Raw genomic sequence first — 23,884 nt, 5'->3', positions numbered from 1 at the left:
ATCTCTCTGCTCATTCTGCTACGCTTAAGCACCTTTTCATGAACAAATGCAAAATACATATAGCTACAGTTTATAGCTTGTCTACTCTGATTATACATTTTAAGCACTATCAAGAACATTAATGATATAGGTCAAGGTTATCCATACTGGTGGCTCTGTAGAACATTTGGTCCTTTAGAAGTTTAACTTACTGCTATGTTATTGCACAATGCATTGTAACACTATTCATTCTCTGAAATTATTCTAGTAGTCTCACAAGTAAATCAAAAAGAAGATGCCACTAACTACAACTTCAAAGTTTTGTGGGTTTGTTGTGTGTTTTGTTGTTGTTGTTGTTGTTGTTTGTTTGTTTGTTTTGTTGGTGGTGCTTTTTTTGGTTTGATTTGGTTGTTGGGTTCTTTTTTTTTTTGCTCTTTTTTTTTTTTTTTTTTTGGTATACATTCTTTCAGTGTTTGGAAAACCCACCTGTTTGCTTTCAGGCTTGAGCCTGTTTTCCAATAGAAGCATCTCAGATGCCCTTTTCTTAAGCTCATAAGAAACTAAGACAGAATACAGCAGGCAGAAACTCAGCACCTCCCCCTCCACCACCTGCAGCCTTCTCCCACTGCACAGTATCAGTGGACTCTGACACCTTTCTTTTCTACCACTGTTATTTTGAAAATCAGTTCCAAATTTCTTTTAAAAGATGAAACACAGATTCTCATGTGAATGGGTTTCACTGGATGATCAGTCTTTATCTAGTTTTTCATGTGAACTCCAAGACAGTCTAGATAAAATCTTAAGGCCCATTTTGTAGGAATCTTCCTCTGGCTTTTTGTGTGTTTCCAGTTCAGTAGCAATTAAGAAATAACACCTAGTTTCTTAAAGAAATACTGAGTATGGCTTTATAGATACACTGTCATGTTTATTTGTAATGCTGCCTCTTCAATGACATTGAGAAGGGTAAAATTCCATCACTGTCCAGTGAACCGTTTTCTTCTGAAAATGTTCAAAATCTTTATAAGTTAGCTCTAAAAGCTTCTGATGAAAAAAAAAAAACTAAAGCGCCTCAATAAATAATATATGCATGCAAATTATATATTAAATGTGTTATGGGAACACTTACAAAAATAAAATGCTTAATTTATTAAATAAAATATCCCCAATGCAAAAATGAAGGACTATTTTGATCTGGCTCATATCAGTAAGAGATAACAAAAAGAGAAAAAGAAAACAAAGTTGTTTTTTTTTTTTTTAATTTTTTTTTTTTTTTTTTTGCAGTAACGCCCCCTCACAGAGGGAGGCAAAAGTCTTGAGGAATAGGTAAGGTAGGTTTTCTTTTGTAAGAATTCATATTAAAAATAATCCTAACTCTAAATTTGAAATCCTCAGCTTCTGGTTTGAAAAATAACAGATATGCCCATGCACTTGTCATCAACACAGTGGCCATGCAAATGTACACAAACAATGCCCATCCAACCAAAAAATAAAGTATTTAAGAAAGACTGGATGTCAGTAATGACAGCACTAGTACCAATACAAACATGGTGCTGAGCTCAGGGTCTTTGCACTCTGAATAGTAAGCCATAACCTCAGAGTTATTTGTTTTCCCCAAGGATCTCACTCTATCCCCGCCACGGCTCAAATATAACCAGTGAACTCCATGCTTTAGATTATTCATGTAGTATCAGCCTATTGTATCTGTAACATTGTAAAGACATTTTAACATAGCTAATGTCTTTCATTATCCCCATTTAATGAAATATAAGTTATACTATTATGAGTTCGCTATGCCTACTAGAGAGTACTACAAGATGAGTGATAGTTTCTGCACAAAGGGCATTTATCGACAGAGACCATGCACAGTTTGCTCGCACGGTTTAAAAAAAAAGAAAAAGGATTGAGGAAGGAAGGAATATGCTGCTGGTCAAGCAGAGTGTAAGATACACCTGCTCCAGCATCTATAGCTTGTCCTGTCTTATCAAAATCCTTAGTTTTGATGTGTGATCCTGAAATTAATGCTGTACCTAGCTTCAGTCTTTATTAAAAAAGACTAGCTGGAGAACATTTTATACCAGTGGCATGACGATATCCTTCCAGAAGACAAAATAAGGGCATGTGTTTACTTCTCATGTTGTAACATAATCGTGTGCAGTGCAAGCAGCATCTTTTTCCCTTTTGCCGTAGACTTGTATCTGGCAATGAAAGGTACTGGCGAAGTGCTTCCTTGAACAATCCCTTTACTCTTCAGAAAGACTCTCCAGGGAAAGTGCTAAACCTCCTCTTGCCTTCCATCAAATCATTTCAATGTTTTTAGTGGGGTTTGATGCCATCTGATCCCATAGTTTCTCCAGATAGTGGATCACACAACACTGTCTTGTTTCCATCTGGCTTTATCTCCGCAAGGAATACTCTTTATGTAGAGAATACTAGTCTTCTTTTTCCACCCACGTTCTGAAGCAAAAAAATTGAGGTGAATCCATAGAAACTCTCAGTATCTTTACAGCAGGTATCACAAAGTTCGAGTCAAATATATTTTCCCTTTTTTTCATCCACATCAAAGGCATGAATACAACAAGGCATTGTTAGTTGTGGTGAGCAAACTGCAGAGTCTGCTGATATAACAAATCAGGTTTTTAAGGCCTTTGTCTATGCAGAGTTACAATAATGCAGAAGCCAAATTGATTAGAAAGACAGGAGAGAAGAAAAAGATGATAGGAACTGAAAGAGGGAGAGAGAGAAGAGATATGTCTCAGTAATGTCTAAAAAGTCAATACTGTGTCTACGGATGGAGAAGTGCACATTGCTTGCCCTTTGAAAGCTTCTCCGCAACTTTGTCATTAATACTGTCAAAGTTAAGAACACATTTTAATGGAGTTCAGCGGCAGTTGAACACATTCATTCACACAGCCCATAAGAAGAAATGCTAGGAGACTTTAGCCTAAAATATCCAGGTAGACTGGAGATGCCTTGGCCAAGTTCTGGAGGAGGGAATGGATTTCTTTGATGTTGAGCCTCATGTGAGGCTCCCGTTGCCAACAGCCCAGCATCAAGTCATACACTTCCTTGGGGCATGTGCGAGGTCGCTGCAGGACTCGGCCCTGAGTGATGCACTCAATCACCTAAAAGAAATCATAAGCAAAGGATCAGCACAGCTCTGCCAACTAAATAGGGCTCATCTATGAAAGTGTTAGCTGCTGATAGCCCCAGCAGCCTCACTGGTGGCAGTCAACTGTACAAAGGGTTGCATTTCTAGGTAGATGCATGGCAGCATCTAGAAAAAATCACTGTAAACATATATCACCAAAGAGCAGTAACTTCACTGATACTAACTTCATGCATGTCACCCCTTTTACCCCTAAGGAAATGATGGTCAAGAAGCACTCCCATACATTCCCTTTCTGCCTGTCTGCCAACCCCGCTTCATCTCAAAAAGAAGCTAAGTTTTCACTTTCCTCACACAGCACTTCAGCACCCCTCCCTCCTTACACCTGTTGAGTGTTGCTGTGGCTAATTTCTGCACAGGGGTTACTTCTGATTCCCTGTGCATTAAGAGATCTCAAAATTCCCTCAGTCTATTCAGGAGTGGTTCAGAACAATCACTTTGCAGAAATGATATGTAGTTGAAATCAGCCAAAAACAGTTCTGGAGTCTGCTAAGCTCCTTTTCATTGCCTCATGGTCCTTCTCAGTCACCAAAGCAGACTCTATAAAATACAAAGGAAAAAGCTGCATTCCGACCTAGTTCTGCTTGGTCAACTTCCATCCACCTTGTGGAGAAAAGGGTGAAAAGGAAGAAATTAAACCACAATGTTTATGACAATAAATACTTGACATTGGGGTTTTTTCCTTTACTAAATAAATTTGTTGCTGTCTTTCCTTGAGAGAAGCCATACATACCATCAGTTTCAATGCAAGCCTCTCTTAGGCAATTTGAGAATGTATTATACACACCTCGTTGTTTGAGAGTTGATACCATGGCTGTTTGCCATAGGTAAAGATTTCCCATAATACAACCCCCAGGCTCCAGACATCACTTTCTGTGGTGAACTTCCTGTACATGATACTCTCTGGAGGCATCCAGCGAATGGGCAGCATGGTGTGACCCCCAACCTGAGAAGAACAAATGAAAGAGTCAGAAATAATTCTTCAAGACCCTCACCAGGTAGAGTATCAAGATGTTAAATTACGCGAATATACAGTTTCTATTTTTCCCATATATTGCCATTTTCTACCCAGAGCTTTTAAGAGCTGGGAAGCTGTGATCCAAGCTCCTCTCCTCAAATGACAATCCCTCCTGTGATAGGTTTTTCAGTAGAATCTCCACAGATACTGTTTCTGAAATACGAACTCACCTTTAACATTTACTTGGAACCCTTCACCCAAGGAACTAATGTCCTATAAAATTATTAACTAATTCAAGCCTAGCAACCCACTTCAAATTAGGCTAGTTTTACTCTCCATTTTAAGACTCTGGAAACTATAAAAAGATTCATGCAATGAAATCTGCACTGAATATTTTTTTCTACAAAATCAGTGATACCACATGAAATCCACAGTGGTCTGACTGCTTGACACAGTAGAATTAAATTCTTTATGGTTTAATCTCCTAATTGTGATTGAAAACAAACAAACCAAGAAAACCCAACACTGTTTGCCGATAATTTCCAAAGTTAATCAGTGCATCAAAATATTTTTTCCCACATTAACAACCCAGTCCTACATAGTTTTACAAAATTTTCGGGTTTTTGGATATATTCCCTTGATAACAAAAAAAAAAAATTGTAAGATGTGGACTCCCATCTCAAATCAACTCATGTTGAATTCACTATTTTTTCTTACGGAAAGAATGCCTTTCTGAAAATCATTTAAAACATTTTTCATTTCCCCTGGAATGCTTTCCTAAAGTCCAGTTACCTAACCATAATTTAAATAAATAAAACAGTTATTTCCAGTTTCTAAGCAATTCGTTTTTCCTGATATGTCCCATTCTGACCAGATCACATCAATAAAGAAATCCACTCAAGTACTTTTTAAATAGTACAACTGGCTCAGCTACTGTGATATAGATGTATAGGCATTCTGATTACTTTTACATCAAGACAGCTGTAAATATTTCCAAGGAAGTGAGAAAAAAGGAAAGCTTCTTCAAGGACATCTAACTTTTGATTAATTCTCATTTTCCTGTCTGAAAATGTGTTTAGTTATAAAACCACATTTGCACTTTCAAGATTCTGTCAATTCAAAATATCATTTCTCCTTGTGGGACTTTACATATGTTGTTATAAATAATGCCCTCCTTGTTCTCACGTAAAAACGGCAAATGGAAGGAAGACCCACTTCAAGTTCAGTCAGGGTTCACATTATTTCTAAATCACTCAGAACATCCGTTTCCAGCTATTTGTCAGCAATTCGGTGTTAGTGCAGCATACCAAAAATACAGCTATGGCTTCTAGAGCTCAGTCCTGTTCCATACATCACCACAAGTCAACTGTCACTACTGATTCCATAAAAGCAGAGTGTCATGCCAAAATTTTCATGGACTTTCACACCTAGTCTATTACAAGGGCACTTCTCCTCCCTCTGTCTGAGATGCCATGCAAGTGAGGGAGGAGTGTTTTTTTTGTTTTGTTTTGTTTTGTTTTTTGAGATATTAGGTGAAAGGCAGCATTCCCAAGTTTAATTCCTGACTGCACTGTGGATTTGCTTCTGACTTATTACTGGCTGCTCTACAGATTTTAGAGCCCTTCAAAAGGGGATCCAACTCCAACAGCTTTCAGTCTAACTTAAAAACATACATGTCATCAGTCCATTGACAGAGTGAATATGTACTTTTTAGTGATTTTTTCCATCAGGCCAATTTGTCTCTGTGATACAGTTTACCTCTCTGATACACACAATTTTTGTACAGCCATGTTCATTAATATTTTTAATTGTCTTTGACCAAGAAATCACTCAATGATGTGGAGAGTTTGAAATAACTCACAAACCTGCTGAGATGCAAGCAAAGCTTCAGTTTCCCACCTCATCATAAACTAGCTGGCATGGCAACCAAACAGCTCCAAATCACCACTTTTACTCCTGTCTTGAGAGGTATTTCATTAGAAAGTCAGAAAAGTTAGTCCCTTTGAAACAGGCAGTCACATACACACGGCCAAAGGGCAAGTGCCATTAAAAGATGATTAGTGATGAGAGGCTTTTGGTCTCATTAAATATTGAAATGGCTCTTAGATCTGCTCATCATATAGTCTCTACAATTGGTTCTTTTCAGCAATTTCTTTGACTCATTCCTTAAAAATTAATGAAAGCTATAAACAATAAAATAAGTCTCCCTATTTTTTCTTATTTGTCACATCCCACATTAAGAGAATTTTAAAAAGCAATTAAAAATATCACTCTCCAAATCTTTCCCATCGTTCCTTGCTACAGAAGCACAGTGTGCTTGTGGTAGAACTCTGTGCTTGATTTCTAGAGTCCTTCAGTACAATAAATACCTCTACAGTGATTATGACATATGACCACCAAATGATGGATTCACAATGAAGTGATCTGTAACATCACAGACCTAACTGCCTCTCTTCACAGTCATAGCAAGACTGACTCATCAGTAGTAATTCTTACCATGAATTCAATTTACAGATATGCACAAAATACAGGGCTCTTTGGTGTTCTTCCCACATCACCTTGCCTGAAGCTGTGTCCATTTCTGTCCCTGAAGGCAAAACACTTCACTGGGCAGAGTACTGTTTCACTAATAGAAGTCTGGAGGTGTCCCACCTCTATCACTGTCCATGTCTATCATATTAGCCAAAGTTACCTCCAATGCCAAAGTCTTTGTGACAATAATATTTAACCTCTTTGCAAAAATACCAATACTAGTATTAGAAGAGGTGCTTTCTTGCCAGATGGCATTGCAACAGAGGCAACACTGAGCATCACTTGTGGCAGGCTGAGCATCTTCTATCCCTGGTCCAAGAGCACCTTCAACTCAGATTTCAGTTCAGCCACATCAAAAACACAGGTCAGGGCCTGGCCAAAGGCAATTTTTCTACATGCACAATTACTTGGTTCAGAAAAGCACTAAGGGCTGTCTTAGGTGCATGCTTAAAATGAAGCATGTGCACCACAACCTTCTTGAAGTGAAGCCTGGGGCTTGACATGGCTGTTCTCAGGCTGCCTGAAACAAATTGCCGGTCACTTGTGAGCTTCTTTTGATCTTTATTGGACTGCTGAGTCCAAGCACCTACAGCTATGTCATAATAGCAGCAACGAGAGGTAGAGTGCCTTTTTGCTGTGGCTTCCAAACTCTCAGCAAGGCTAAAGGGTGTTTCCCAAGTAGAATCAATGAAGGAAAACATGAGTACGCTGACTAAACTTTAAAGGTTCTGGGTGCTTCAAAGGTATACCTTCTGTGTACGCTTTAATAAGAAATGCAAGTATTACATGGCTCTCAGATATCAGCATCCTGCAGGATTCATCCCTGATGTGCACATTGTAATTGCAGTGCTGCTTGATACATATCATTTTAAAATGCTCATGTGCTAAGCAGACCACCACTGCAGGTGAACAACACCTTTATATTCAATCTAGCTAAAGTTATGGCATGTTTAAAAGGATTCCAGTTTTAACTTAATATGCTATCATTTTAAAATCTTTACTATAGCTGTAAAAATGCTGCAAAAATTACCATTTTATGGATACAAACTAGGATATACTTTTTTTACACTCACCTGAAGGCAGCTGCATTACAATGGTTCATTTTTTATTTAGAATTGCACTTCTATGAATCCTTTTTGTGACTTAAGTATTTACTTCTATATGTCAGTGTATGCAAGCAAGCTCTCCCTAGCCCTGCCTTGTATTAAGTTTACTAGTTATGTTTACTAGCAATATCGGGCTAGAATGTAAACCAGAAAGCCTAGTGAATTAGCTTCTGCAATGTGCAAACTATCCACAGGGAGGAGACTACTATGCCAGATCAGTGAGCTGTGATACTGTTCTCCAAAAAAGCACTTAAGGAGAAACTGCCACATTGTTCCATGTATAAGATGCTACACATTTGAAAACACAACATCATTCCACTTGTCATCACTTTCAGCACTAATCTGTTAATTTAATTTACTACTTTGAAAGGTGCCAAGTAAGCAGATCTTGAACACTGTTTCCATCTAATAACAAACATCAAACTTCAAGTAGAATCATCATGTCTTAGCCTTGAAGCAGGGCATCTAATGCCAAAGTTAGCTAAAGTTTGATCACTCTCTGGCATTGTATGTTCCATATCTTTCTTTGCAGGCATTAGGAGATTGTGAGGCTTGTCTAATATGGCAGCCTCTCTTTTAAGAAAGAAACTTGGGCGGTAGTAGGTAATTCTGTGGAAGCTGATTGCTGTAGCCCAAGAGTTTGCACATGTCTATCTGTCTGACCACCCATCCATCCATGCGATGTAAAACCAGCTTTCTGGCAATTAATATTATTGCTACAGACATGAGCTCTTGGCTTATCAAGCTAAAGGCAACTGGCCAATGTAATTGCCATATGCCATATGAAAATCTATCTCTCAATACCATGCTCTGGTCACTGTGTCAACTACCACTGTCCAGCCACCATGGGAACACAAAGTTCTGTTGCCTGACAATTGTGAGCAAATGGATATGCTTACTTACACAGAACAAGCACTGGCAACAGGAGGGTGTGGGTAGAGGCAGGGAAGCCAACCTACAGGGATGTGGAAGAAACAGACTCTGTGTGTGGCTACACCTCCAGGGATGGTGACTCCACCACTTCCCTGGGCAGCCCATTCCAATGCCTAACAACCCTCTCAGTAAAGAAGTTCTTCCTAACATCCAACCTAAAACACCCCTGGCGCAACTTTAGCCCATTCCCCCTCGTCCTGTCACCAGACACATGGGAGAATAGACCAACCCCCACCTCACTACAGCCTCCTTTAAAGTACTTATAAAGAGCTATAAAGAGGATCAAGCTACAACTTTTCACCCATTTTTTACCCACTCCTAACAAAGAATGTATCCTCCTGGATACTGAGGGATTACAGCATTTCATGGTACTTTCCACTATTTATGGTAGGGTCTTCTGACTTATTTCCCCATCTCAGGATGATGTAACTGCAAAGAAATGTTCTCTGCAAAGACTATCACGTCTTACTGCTAAAACTGAAAACCTCTCCTCTCTTGGTGAACATCTGCTCTCTCCTGCTCATAAAATGCTGGCAAGTGTTTCTTGCAGCACAAGAAAAAATCAATAATTGTTATTTTCATTTCTTTCATGCCCTGGCCTTGCAGACAAAGTCAGTGTCTTCTCTTAAAATATCATCAGTCCTGCCACTTGCAGAAAAGAAATATATTATTTTCACAGTCAGTCTGGATAACAAGCACAAGAGGTTATGAATTATGAAAATAAATTATGAAATAGAGCAGATTATATGCAATAACTAAAGAAATGTCCTTTCACTTTAACACTGCTCTAGCTCATCTTAATTCAAGAGGGGCTCATGTGTAAAGTTCTTAAGTAATTCTACCAGGTCTTCTCAGAAAACTGAAACAATGTCCAGAATAACATTTATTACACCTTCAATTCTCTGTTAAGTTGCTCAACTTGAGTTCAGTGTTGTGTCAACTTTGTGTCACTGGAGATAAAATTTGTCTCAATAATCTCTGTAAAGCCATGAGTGGCATGGAGAAGATGGAGAAAGAACAATTGCTCACAGTTTTCTGTAATGTGAGAGTCACAAAACAAGAGATGGAATTTGTAGATGGCAGGGTTCATAATGAACAAAACCAGGCACTGTCATGTAACATACAGTTGCTTGTGGAGCCCATTGCCACAAGATACTGCAAACACCCAGGGCTTAACTGGGATCAAAAAGTGATCAAGCACATTCATGAAGGATAAAATCTAACTAGGGCTATCAAACACAAAGATAAAATCTCTGGCCCAGCAAGTGCCTGAGCAGTAGACTGCTGCAGGCTAAGAGCACAGATGAGAGAAATATTACTATATGCTAAAACTGTTTTCGGACTATTCCTCAGGCACCCATTACTCACACAATCCTGGAGGAGAAGAGCTTCTGCTTTGGAGAACCTGCTCATGTGTCCCTGTGTAGACAGGACATATGTTTTTGCAAAATACAGTGTCTCAGCAACACTTACAGGGGGATAGAAGTAATTTTGCCAAAAGGATGGAATGAAGGAGATTAACCAGATGAAATCAAAATATGTGAATGACCCATTCTATCTTACATCTCAGCAAACCTCTTTTAAAATGCTAAGTTAAAAGAATAAAAAAACTATATCTATCACTGTGTTTTACACAACACAGCATCATATTGGGTTGGTCAAACATAAAGGAAAATTAATAATCTGTAGTAGCTATGAAGCTATGGGGAACTTAGCTTTCCAAGACTGGAAGATGAAATGTCCTTGATGTAAGATAAGTGCAGAAGAAGGTGATACAATCTGCATTTCTGATTAAACAAAAACTTGTCCCAAGTCAAAGGGTCAGAAGGAAAGTTTAACTATATGGAAACCTGCAGCAATGAGATGTAATGTATTACAGCTCATCAGTGTTCCATGATGAATGCTGGGTGAATGAAAAATAAATCAATTCCTTTAGGTTATCATTACTTTTACTTTCCGATGAGAAGAATTTATCTTCTTAAACAATAAATTATAATTTAAGTGAAAACAAAAGGAAATCCACTGTGGTAAATTGATGGGAAAGGCAACTGGAACAGAGTATTTCAATGAGTTCAGTGGATATCTAGATTAATTTCTGAAGATGGGAATTCAGGACCCTGGTGAAAGAGCAGGAAGGGTTTACCATGGAAAAGCTGGCCTGTGGAACCAGATGTTTTTGTTATTTTTCCTAAAAACAAACAAACAAAAAAATCCTTATATCCTCCTAACTTCCCATATCAAGTTATGCCACAGCATACAGTTACCGATCACTCCAAGTGTCACGACTAGTAATTCACAATATTGAGCTCATGGGAAGTCCTGTGTTCTGCTTTCCAAACCATGGTTGCTATGACACTTGTTCCCTATTACTGTTCCCTTATAAACACCTGAGTATCTGCTGCTTGTACCCCTGGGGATGAAGAGAGGTATGAGGTACCGGCAGACAAGAAGCTGAAACGGGGCATGTTAAAACCCTCACAGGCTCAGGGGTGATCATCTAATGTGTCCAAGTAATCAGCAAAACAAAATTTCAATGCAATATTAATGAAATACATTACTGTCTTTGTGATTTTCAAAGCAAACAGTTTATAATATATCAAATTCCACTTTTTCCATTAACCCCAGAGAGTCTGGGCTACCGGAGCCAAAGACATATTAAAAGTAATCTTAATGTGCATTGGAAAATGACTCTGTGAGTCTCTACCATAGCTAAAATTCTAACTTCTGATTGCTTTTATAAAAAGCGGGGTTGTGGTATAATGTGATGAGATGTTAACTGAACCACACAGTCAATATCAACTAGTAGCAGGTACACTAGGGCAAACTCTGAAAGCCAGTTTGTGTTCATGAGAAAATCTCCACACCTGATGTCAAGTCTGAAGAACCCTTTCCCATATTTTTTATTGAAAATCACATTTTATTATTATTTTTTAATTTACTGTACAGTAGGCTAATATAGCATGTCTGGTTCTATTGGTCACATCAAATTACATCATGGTAGAAGAGGGGATCAACAGAGTTTGGTTTGTAGCTTTTCTTTTCCTTTCTGAGTCACAGAAGTGTTTCTGTAACGTACACCGCATGGGAGCACTACAATTTCTAGTGGAATTGTCTCAGATATTCAAGTTCTTTCATTGTTGTTAGATAGGCTTTCCACCTTTCCCTGGATGTTTAACTTACACAGTTTATAAATACCAGACTAAAAAACTGTCACACATATATCACAGAATCACAGAATTTCTAGGTTGGAAGAGACCTCAAGATCATCGAGTCCAACCTCTGACCTAACACTAACAGTCCTCCACTAAACCATATCGCTAAGCTCTACATCTAAACGTCTTTTAAAGACTTCCAGGGATGGTGATTCCACCACTTCCCTGGGCAGACTGTTCCAATGCCTCACAACCCTTTCGGGAAAGAAGTTCTTCCTAACATCTAGCCTAAAACTCCCCTGGCGCAACTTAAGCCCATTCCCCCTCATCCTGTCACCAGGCACGTGGGAGAATAGACCAACCCCCACCTCGCTACAGCCTCCTCTAAGGTACCTGTAGAGAGCAATAAGGTCGCCCCTGAGCCTCCTTTTCTCCAGGCTGAACAAGCCCAGCTCCCTCAGCCGCTCCTCACAGGACTTGTTCTCCAGGCCCCTCACCAGCTTCGTCGCCCTTCTCTGGACTCGCTCGAGCACCTCCATGTCCTTCTTGTAGCGAGGGGCCCAAAACTGAACACAGTACTCGAGGTGCGGCCTCACCAGAGCCGAGTACAGGGGGACGCTCACCTCCCTAGCCCTGCTGGCCACACTGTTCCTGATACAAGCCAGGATGCTGTTGGCCTTTTTGGCCACCTGAGCACACTGCTGGCTCATATTCAGCCGACTATCAACCATCACTCCCAGGTCCTTCTCTGCCTGGCAGCTTTCCAACCACTCCTCTCCCAGCCTGTAGCTCTGCTTGGGGTTATTGCACCCCAGGTGCAGGACCCGGCACTTGGCCTTGTTGAACTTCATGCAGTTGACCTCAGCCCATCGGTGCAGCCTATCCAGATCCTCCTGCAGAGCCTTCCTACCCTCAAGCAGATCGACACACGCACAGCTTGGTGTCATCTGCAAACTTACTGAGGGTGCACTCAATGCCCTTGTCCAGATCATCGATGAAGATATTAGAGGACCAGCCCCAGCACCTAGCCCTGGGGAACACCACTAGTGACTGGCCTCCAACTGGACTTGACTCCATTTACCAGTACGCATATATGGGGCAACTGTCACACATACATGCGCAAGACTGGCGCATATATGGCCAGTCTTTAGTTTCACAAATACTAAAAATATGGGCATACCTACTGAGCTGACACATCTTTTCCACAGGTGGAAAAAGTGTTGAATGATCAGTGCAAAATGGGGATAGGAAATTCAGTGATTTTGTGTCAGCTATTTTGGCTTGTTCCCAGACTACATGCATGATGCTGGGCAAGTTATGTCATATCAAATCTACCAACTAGTGACTACGTGAAGAGAGTTCAGAGATGTACTCCAGTGGGAAGCATAGCATCAACAAGGCTTCATGAATCAAAGGAAGAAAAGTACCTTACTATTTCAGAGCAAAGGATCTTTTCTGTGCACACTTCTCTCTATTTGCCTGAAGACCAAGTAAATTATGACCTCAACCACAGTACTGATCTGTCTTCAGTGCCCACATTGAGAATGTCTACACTGATGCTGTCAACAAGGTAGTCTATGCAGCTAGTCATCTACATAAGCAGGTAGCTGAGAAAGGAAAAACTATATTGGTTCTCAACCAGATGTCAATAAGCAAGTGAATAGTAAGGTCCTTGTCATCCTTATCTTCTGCAGTCTTCCTGATGCTTTCTGATTCTCACTTTCTCTGGACCATAATTTCTTTACATAAACTGGGAAGAAAAAAAAAAAAAAAAAAGTTTCACTAAAATAGAACATAAAAAAACCACAACCCTCTATTGTTTTCTTTCTGTGAATTCTAGTTTTTGACCCCTCATTTATACCACGACATCACTCTATGAGTTGAAACAGGCATTTGCTCTGGAATGAGGTGTCCATTAAACAACATGTAATATGATCAAATGATGCACAGCATGATCATTAAAAATACCAGTAACTGCTATTACAGAAAAAATGTATTATTTCTTCTTACGGAGTTTGCAAAATTTTATATTGATGTTATCTAATTCATATGTTGAATTATTCCTCAAGCCATGTTTAAAATATTTTTCTTGGACACAACAGTCAAAGTACGGCCCAAGCAGTGATGAAAATGTTTTATAGCTCTTGGCTGTATTTCTACACTGGTGTTAAGGGAGAATTTACACCAGCAAAGGGCCTGGAAGCATTAATTTGGTTTGGCTTTCTGACATAAAGCCTGTTGAACTGGTTCATTACTAGAGGATCCTGGGGCACAGAAGAAGATCATAGCCATCTTTGAAAGGATTTTGTAGTCTATAACAAGATTGCTGTATTTCAGGTAGGGGACATCTGGATTTCCACACCACACCACACCACAGACTGAACAGCATACTCCGCACATCCTTCACCAAACACTGGTGGTGTATGGACAAGAGAGAAGAGATGGGTGGGAAGGAAGTGGCCAGCTACACCTACTTGTCCTGCTTTTCCCTTTTTGCAGTACCTTGTGGGAACATTCTGGAAAATCTGCTACCTTCTCCTAGGATGATGCTATTCTTTACAGTAACCATGCAGTGCTGAGGTGGTGCCTTCTTCATGTACGCTCACCTTCTCTGGATGAAGAAGAATCCCATTAAAGATTAAGTCCTCTGCTTGCTGCACTGCTGTGATGCTATTAATAACTCAAAATCTGTGCATAAATGTGATTTTAAGCTTAGTTTCTGAAAATGCTCACATAAAGGTAGGATCTATAGTAAAACTGAGACCTTGTAGGTTTGACCCTCCCCCCCCCCCCTTTTTTTTTATGGCTCAGAGATGTAAACAAATGATATTACTGCAATTTTAAACAAAAGTAGTTAGATTTTTTTTTTTAATATATTGTTACCATTACAAGCACAAGTTAGCTCTATGATTTTCTATACAAATATTACATACAGCATTCCCAGACTCCAAAGCTCCCTAAGTTCAAGGAGGTCCTTGAGACATTTAAAATAAGCCAAGTGTGAAATGAATGAATCAGTGAATACTTTTCTTAAAATATGAATGTCTCAAACTACTAAGATTATATATATATATATATACACCTATATATACATATGAATAGGATAGGATAGGATAGGATAGGATAGGATAGGATAGGATAGGATAGGTTGGATAGGATAGGATAGGATAGGATAGGATAGGATAGGATAGGATAGAATTTATTTTTTTGTCCTGAGATTGACTACAAACCCGGTGTTTTTCACAATAAAGGAATAATTTGGGCTAGGGCTCCCATATCAGAATGTTTGAAAAATTGTTGCTGAAATAAGTCATATTTAACCTAGCTTGGCACTAAGATTTCGACCAATGCTCATGTAATGCCTAAGTTAATGAAGTTCTGATCTATGCATGAATCTCATGAGCACCTTTGTAGTACATGTATTGCATAACAATGACACTTTTTTTTAGGCACATTTTAAAAATTATGAATGGGTTTACTTTAACTGCGTTATATGATAGTGAGTTATTGTAGGCCTACTGCTGTTTGTGAGTCATGTGTACTTCAGAATATTTTTGTCTGCTTCAGATGAAAACTTTGAAATATTGTTCCATAAAGCCTGCATTTCCATTTAAAGTCATGCTACTTTTATAACATTCTTTGGACATGTTTAGGATGATCCACACAGTACACTCAATGATGTTCTTATTAAAACGTTATGCGCTTCAGGCCTCACAGTATAGTTTTCTTTGTTTTCTTGCCAGGCTAATCTATTATTCTCTCTGTACATTAGGCTGCAACCTTGACCCACCCCTAAATCCTTGCCCCTATGGTTATTTCCATTGCAAACTTTAGTGGATTTTGTATCCATCAGAATATTTTTGTTTTATGTCTCACCATGGCCTACAGAAGGGGGTGATTCTGGGGTTCCCATTAGCCTTGACCTTGTACTTTGACTGCAACCCCATTTTATTTCCCTTTACTCTCTGTCTGATAGGAGTTCCTCTTCAAGAAACATCAGTCAATGAGCTAGCTAGGAGGCTTTGGTTAACAAAAAGCAGATGCACCACTAAATTCTCTTCTGAGAGGATCTTCCTCCTCCCATAACAATTCTGAGTTTGAAAGCCTACAATATTGTGCAAGATCCATTCTGTATGAGTACTCTAGCATACAGAAACAAGTGTTTTCCAAGTTTCAAGTTCATTTTCCTGGTTGGCTTAGCACTAACTGGCTAATAGTGACAAAACAGAGTGCCCTACTATCATTTTAATTGCAAGTGAATACTGACATTTTAAATAAATGTCCTCCAAGTTACTGAACAGTGGATTTGTTATGCTTCTATTTGCTTTTTAAGTCTTTTGAAAACTTCACATAGTTATCTGCATTAGAGATTGGGTGTTCTGCTGCTGGGAACTATGAACTTGGTAATGAGAAAATTGAATTAATATAAACCATGATGCTCCATTGTAAAATGTATGTCACTAAATTTTGACACATTACCTACATCTGCTTATATAGGACAACATTTTTAGCATAATAGTAAAAGCACTGTAGTTTATTTAGTTAAGGTACTTAACTCTCAATGAGATATTGCTGTTATGGTCAGCATTAAATCTTTGATGGAAAGCAAGAGGTAACTCCAGATTTATATCAGAACTGTTGAGCTAAGGATAATCAGGTGGGAGATAATAATTTGAAACCCTAAAATAATGCTTCCAGTACTTTCTTTACTGTTTTAAAGAGACGACAATGAACACTGCATATGGGGCAATATGCCATGTAACGATCATGTTTTATCAAACAGAAATGAAGTCTGACAATTCGTAAATGGAATTCAATCCAACTTCTTACTCTTCAGGGTCAGACAGCTTCCCAGCATCCATGTCCTCCTGTGACAGGCCTGACATAATAACAGCAGAAGAAAGTTATCACCTCCAGGACTGCCTTGGCTCTAGAGAAAGCAAGGGAGACCTCTCCCTGTTGAACAAACCTAATAGGGATTATTCCCCCTGATAGCACTTAATCAAACAAGAACGTCTTACTCTAATTAGGGTCTCTTTATGTTCAGGAGGACCACTTTGATGAAGAAACATCTATTAAAAATGTAACAACTCAACAGCCTTGTCCTGGGGGAAATCAGGACTGGGGAAAGGAAACAAGATGAATACCAACAGAAAAGAGGATTTGGGGATGAGAGGAACACAGCGTGAATAAGAATTTGGAAAAAAAGCAAAATGGTCAAGACCACAGACCAGGCACAAGGGAATAAATCTATTTTGTTCTTTTACAATATATTATAAAGCATCTCCAAGAAGCAACCAAAGAAGACAGAAAGAAAAAGAAAGAAAGAAAGAAAGAAAGAAAGAAAGAAAGAAAGAAAGAAAGAAAGAAAGAAAGAAAGAAGGAAGGAAGGAAAGAAGGAAAGAAGGAAAGAAGGAAAGAAGGAAAGAAAGAAAGAAGGAAAGAAAGAAAGAAAGAAAGAAAGAAAGAAAGAAAGAAAGAAAGAAAGAAAGAAAGAAAGAAAGAAAGAAAGAAAGAAAGAAAGAAGGAAAGAAAGAGAAAGAAAGAAAGAAAGAAAAGAAAGAAGGAAAGAAAGACAAGACAGAGAACACATTCTGCTCTTTACTGCACATCTGCACATTACTGATGTTTTGAAACAAAACTTGATTCTGTATCAGGCAAAAATACCGAACATTTTCACAAAATTGAACTGTTTTAAGGAAGAAAAGTTTAAATTAAAAATGTAGTGTTTTCCAGCAAAACAAAACAGTCTGGTGCTCCCAAAAGATTCCAGTTTGAATGTAAATTTAAAACAAATTGTACTCAATTAAAAATAAAATGTGACTGACATTAAACATATTCTACAGAATTATTTTTTGATACTGTACATCTTTGTAACTGGTTCTGAATTGAAGCAACAACCTACAAAGGTTTCTTAAGAAACATATTAGCAGTGTCTACAGAAGGAGGCCCTAGGAAGTAGAGGGGAAAATTATGTTTTTTTGTTTTTGTTTTTTAATGCTTTTTGTATCTTCCCACAGACAGTGGCATCTCAATTGAATAAGAAGAAGCCCAAAATCCAGGGGATTCCCTGTGTGCTTCAGGTCCTGGCCAGCATGGCAGAGTGAGGGACACACCACTACTCCCTGAAGTACTTCTGCTATCACTTTCAGAAGGAATTCCTGGAGGAACTCTTCCTCTGTCCAGAAGTGCTCCATGTACAACTCAGATACTGAAGATCTGTGCTCAGGGAAAGCTTGTTTAACAGAGATTCAGGAGAGAAAAACAAGTAAACAATGCTTCACATAAGATCAATAAACCATGTCTTAAAACAACTGGAACCCAGATAAGGCACATAAAAACATACTATAGGGACCAAAATATATTGGTAAAGGGATGGATTATCTGATACATGAAACAAAATCAAGCAACAGCAAAATGGCTAATTAATAGGCAAGTCTTTCTGAAATTTCTTTGGGCGGATTCTATCCATGGAAAGTGAAATGCTGGGAAAAAGTATTCAGTACTTATTTTCTAAAAAAATCAAAGTCTGAAATAGCACCAGTCAATGTCCTATTAAGATACCGAGATTGTTTTCCTTTAACAGATTAAGTATTTTAGTGTGTATATATCATAACAGAATTAATGATTCTAAGAATCTCTGGCTGTCGCATTACATTGTTTATCCAGAAACATCACAAAACATTTATAGCTCCTCTTCAGTAGCATAAAATGCACACACCTCTGACTGAAATATTGTCAACCCAGGACAAAATATTGCAAATGTTTAACAGAGAAATTTAAAAACACACATTCACACAAAACTGACTAGGCCAAGAAATGAAGAAAAACACCATTCCAAAAGAAACATGATGCTCTACAGGAGGGGAGAGCATGTCTCTCATCATCGCAGCTGGAATCCAGTAGAGCCCTGTCTTCTGTAACCATGAAAATGCATCCTTCTCTCCAAGCAGCATCTTTTCTGTAAGTCAAGTTCTACCATGTGCTGCAAGCTAGCTGGCAGCAGAAAAAAATCTCTTTATCTCCATCTGATTTAACGCTCCCCTCTCTTTCCTCTCTTATTCTCCAGCTGAATGTCACCATGATATATGACCTATTATCAAATGCAAAAAATTGAGAGGGTCTTCCTAACTTTTGTTCCTGTTCCTGGACAGCAGAAAATTAGGGGTTTTCCAATTTCTGCAGCTAAAAGCTGCAGAGCTCGTCTGTAAGACAGCAGGTGCATGCCCCGTGAGGTATCCTCCCTTAGCAGGCATGCCACTGCCCCAGCAAGTGCCAGGTGTCCTTCAGCTCCCTCCAGCTGTAGCCAAATGGCTGTGACTCTATCTCTCCCTGGTCTGCCATGCAGCAGGGGCACCCCTACTGCTGCTCGCTTTTGCAAGCACTGCTTGCCACAGCAGCCCTGGCCCTGCATACTAATTGGCACATGTAATGACTTTCTCTTGCTCTCCCTCATGTCTCCTCCCAAGCTGCCGTTTGGGAGCAGAGGAGCCCGGCTGCCATGGAAACCGAGCATCCAAAAGCCCCAAACCTGCCTACCAACCTTTGGAGAAAATTCCAGTGGTGAAGCTCAAAAAGGGGATGCTTGTGGGGGTATAAAGGCGGAGGAGTGGGAAGGAATCATACTGACCTAGGTGGGAACAAGGCTGAGCTGTTTTGCCAAGAAACCACGGAAAATGACTGTGTAGTGGGCATAAGATAAAAGATATTTAGGGCAAAAAGAGATTAACCTTTCATAACATACATTTTTATTCAAAATGTTTCAAAATTTTCAACCCCCTCTACCCTATGCATTTAAAGTGTGGATCAAATACCCAAAATGAGTGCACACAGGCCACATCATCAGAGGGTGGGGGGAGTTGAAAACCTCAGATATGACTTTCAAATTTTCAAGGACTGTTTATAGCTAGTGAAGTGCTGTTTACAATAAGCAAAAGGTTCAAGGGGGCTTCAGGTCCTCCAGAACACAAGCTGGCAGAGGCCAAACCCCTGCCTAGGCAATAAGGCTGTGATCCCGTGCCCAGGCTTTCAGTCCTGCCTCTCTTTCCCAGGCTAGCAGCGGGACTGCAGTCACATGGAAATGCAGCCTTTGTGGTACTGTCTGTGTGCGTTGTTGCTTTTTCTGGGCAGCCACATAATTCAACTCCAGCACTGTGCTCAGAAATATTCTGGACCATGCTTTCTGGCTGTGTGGCAATGGGAACTATGCTTTTGTCCTCAGTTCTGCCTCCTTGGGATATCTGGGCTTGCAAGGGGGATAAGTGTACACTTAAAATTGAGTTACTACCCAAATCTCATCTTTTGAAGTACACCTTCACTTGCTCTCAGACCACTTTTAAGTTTTAAGGCCACTAACAGAGTGTCTCCTTGGATATCGCTTTTTCTAAGCAAAGTTCCCCATGATATAATTTATTCATGCATAGAGCCCTCAGAAGGTCAATAAAACTGGCGTGCTCCCAAAAATACACAAGCAAACAAAGCAAGGAAACAAAACAAAACAAAACAAAACACTGTTCTTTTATTGGAACACTGAGAAAATTTGAGACTGGGTCAGCACATTTCCAAAGACTAGATGGAGCTGATTATGTTCCAGGCAGACCCTCTCATGCAAAGGACATAACAAACATTTAAAGTCTCATTCTCTGTCCCAGCAAATTGAACAACCAGCTTAATGTTGGGAATTCATTTCAGATCCAAGTCAAAATGTGGCTTGCCATCAAGCAGTACAAAGTGTTGAAGCTGAAGTAACCAAGATAACTAACAGAGACCCTGTTTGGTATTCCTGGGAGGTAGGGAAAGGTCCACTGCAGAGAAGCACAATGAGGCAGGTTTGGGGGCTTGACAACTAAGGACAGTCCAACCTTCTTCCCATAATGACACTTCCTTGTTAGCTAAGACCAGCAAAAGGAGATTTGTGCTTGGATTTTCACTATCTACATGCAGGTACATTGTTTATGTTGTCTGGTACCTGATCTTGCAGTAATGTAGCTAGAATTCCCCCTGACTTATATAGGACAAGGACTGGACCATTAAAATTTCAATACACTAGATCGGTCACACATGAACTGTTACTGCAGCACAAATTGGTGCATAAAAGATCAAGGAGTGCAGAAACGGTGTTTGTGAGTCACTTTCAAGAATACAATGCAACCCAAGAGGGAATACTATTTTACAGAATTTGCAGCATATGTGTAAGCCTCCTCTCTCAATAAATCAAGTTACAGTGATTTTATTAAATAACATTTGAAACAGAAAGTTCTAGAGAATTACAAAAAGGGAAAAAGACTATTTTTATTTTTTTTTTTTAAGGAAAAAAAAGAGTATTTTGTGGTTAATGTTACCAGGACCAAATGGCATTCACCAAAATCTGAACATATGCAGGTGGGAAAACTTCAGGTGTATTACTACCATTATAAAGAACAACCGGACCAGAGAGCTAATGCATTACACATGGATATAAACAGACTGTTTGCATCTTTCTGAGCAGAGTGGGAAACAAAAGCTTCTTTAGAAAGGGATTCCTCCCTACCAGCCTAGGAGTGGCACAATGGGGAGTCAAGATTCATCTAAACAAAGGTGATCCAGCAGGCACACGTGCATTTTCAAAACAGCTGTGATAAGGCTCTACATCAAAAATTATTAAAGAAAATAAGCTTCTGCAAGGTTTAGGTAAGGTCTTTCTATAGACTGACAGCTGGTTAAAGGAAACAAACAAACAAAGAAACAAAAAAGAGAACAGGACTTGAAGGTCACTTCTCAAGATAGAGAGGAGACGGTAGTGAAGTACCCTCTAGAGGTCAATGCCAGGACCAGCTACATTCAACATCTTAATCAGCGGGCTGGAGATGGGAGGGTACTTCTACTTAATCCAATTTTGTGGGTGATAGTAAGCTCTCAGAGAGGCTTTATTGGGAATCATATTGCAAAACAGAGAGAGTAGGCAGTAGGTGAGCTTCAATGCTGATAACTATACATGTGATAAACAGGTGTAGTAACCTAGTAACCTGTATTTATACTCAGAACTGGCAGCTACAGCTCAGGCTGGAGATCTTGGAGCAATCTCTAAGAACTCAGTGAGCAGTAGCAGTCAGGAAAATTCAAGACATTGAGTATCATCAGCACAGGTACTAACAACAAGATGTAAGGGCATAATTCTGCTGTATGCTGTTCTGCTCTCCACAGCTCAAAGAGGATGTAATGTGCTGGAGAGGCAAAGAAAAAGGGAGCAAAAATGCTTAAGTTGAGGCTCATAAAATCATGAAAGTGATGGATAAAGCAAGGTCAACCAACAACAACTGAAGTACTGTTATTACCAAAGTCTGAAATACTGTAACAAGAGGACATTCCATTAAATTAGTAGGACATAAGTTAAAAACAGATACTTTTTTACATAATGGGTAGTAAAGTTACGGAACTTGATGTCACAGTTGTTAAGGCAGACAGTATCAGTAGGGTCAAAAACAAATTAGACAAATTCATGAACAGTTGATCCATAAACAGACAGTAACAGGAACTGGCAGGAATGTACCTAACATCCCTAATCCACAAATGATAGACTCTATAACAGTATAATTAAATGCCCACAAAAAGTGTCCAGGTTCACTTGCTCTCCCTAAAGAACATATTCTACAGCCATGTCATTGACAGAATACTGGGATAAGTAGACTTATGTGTTGTGATCTCATGATACTCACAACACCTTTCTTACATTAAACAATGGTACATGTATAACCTGCAATCACTTAAGGGCTTAGGATACTTTAGTTCAGACAGTGAAACACTTTCCTAACTTAATACCTTGGAGGAAAACAAACAAACAAACAACAAAACAAAACAAAACTTCAATTTTAAAATAAAACAGAAAAACATCTTTAAGAAATAAATATGTACATAAGTCATTGCTTGGTATTTTCATTCTGCTACAGTTCAAACCAAGGAATATCTTGCAGCTTTTCTGCAGTCAATCCAGAAGCCATCTCTTGCCTTGGTATTTCCATTGACTGAACAGGAACAACTGGAAAGGGTAAACTTTGCAATTATTAGATATGGACTACAAAGAAAAGTTGCTCTTCGTAATCTTCTCTTTCTAGTATCACTTTGGAGAGAGTGCAGATTGCTTAAAAGCAAGTGTGATTTATGCTTAAGAACCTCAATTTTTTGAAAGGCTGGAGTCTTGTGTGGATATTGAATTTGCTTGGGAAGGTTAGACAGTCAGGACAACATCCACCTCATCATAATGTGTATACTGTTTACATATGAGATGTCTCAATTTGAAGATGGGCCCAGTTTACTTCTTGCTTTCCCTGCTTCTTCTCATGTACTATGTGCATTTCACATTAGAAAGACTGAGTTAAACCTTCAATTTGGTAAGGAAATGAGGAAATATCCCCTGCATATTGAATGAAAATGTAATGGAGTGCATGAAGATCTTTGGCATTTCATAGCAAGAACTGAAGGTGCTGGAATCTTGAGCAGACAAACATAGATATATTCATTCCAGACTGAAAGACTCTGGCAATTGCCAGCTCTGCCAGCACTCCAAATATGCATTATGGAAAACAGTTTTAGTTCCATGATTTAATAATATTTTTTCCACAGGACCTCTGCTGAATTCTGTGTATTTGCTAGACTGTGCTCAGGATACGAGGGAACTGTCTAATATTGTTTCTTAATCTCATCACTCAAGTGTGTGGCCACCTGCCTAAGTTCTTCCGCATCTACTTTTACGCAAACACAACAGTTCCTTGCAACGTGTCAGCAATAGGATTTGACCCTCAAAGGTTTACAACTGCAGCAGAGACAACTGGTTCCTCAGCTATCCTACTAACTATACTATCTCCTATACTAGAAGAATGTAGAATGGGTCACCACTAAGACCAAGCATAGCCATTACAGCAAACCTAATCTTGTTGCCTCTTTGCTGACTTCTATAAGGAATGACACTTCCATTCCATTTTGGTGCATGTGAGACCCCAGGAGGAGCATAAGCTGCTTTGTGAGGAATAAAATGGGAAATCTGTGGTGGAAGGGAATGTAGCCAATGTTCCCTACTACTGAT

General features: G+C 39.2%; 1 protein-coding gene across 4 annotated transcripts in view; it reads right to left on the bottom strand.

Annotated features, from left to right (window-relative positions):
* Positions 1-413: 413 nt before the first annotated feature.
* NTRK2 (neurotrophic receptor tyrosine kinase 2) overlaps positions 414-23,884 on the bottom strand; it is a 200,792-nt gene continuing 177,321 nt past the window's right edge. For all 4 annotated transcript variants that reach the window (XM_032205277.1, XM_032205278.1, XM_032205280.1 and 1 more), the window contains 2 exons: positions 3,933-4,091; positions 414-3,101 (listed from right to left, as the gene is read on the bottom strand). In XM_032205277.1, the coding sequence (XP_032061168.1) occupies positions 2,916-3,101; positions 3,933-4,091 (345 nt within the window). In that variant the 3' untranslated portion in view covers positions 414-2,915. The remainder of the gene's footprint in view (positions 3,102-3,932; positions 4,092-23,884) is intronic.

The sequence above is a fragment of the Aythya fuligula genome, chromosome Z (genome assembly GCF_009819795.1).
Source record: "Aythya fuligula isolate bAytFul2 chromosome Z, bAytFul2.pri, whole genome shotgun sequence".
In the NCBI taxonomy this organism is placed as follows: Eukaryota; Metazoa; Chordata; class Aves; order Anseriformes; family Anatidae; genus Aythya; species Aythya fuligula.
The sequence above is the reverse complement of the archived record's forward strand: the minus strand, read 5'-3'. Positions and strand labels throughout refer to the sequence as shown.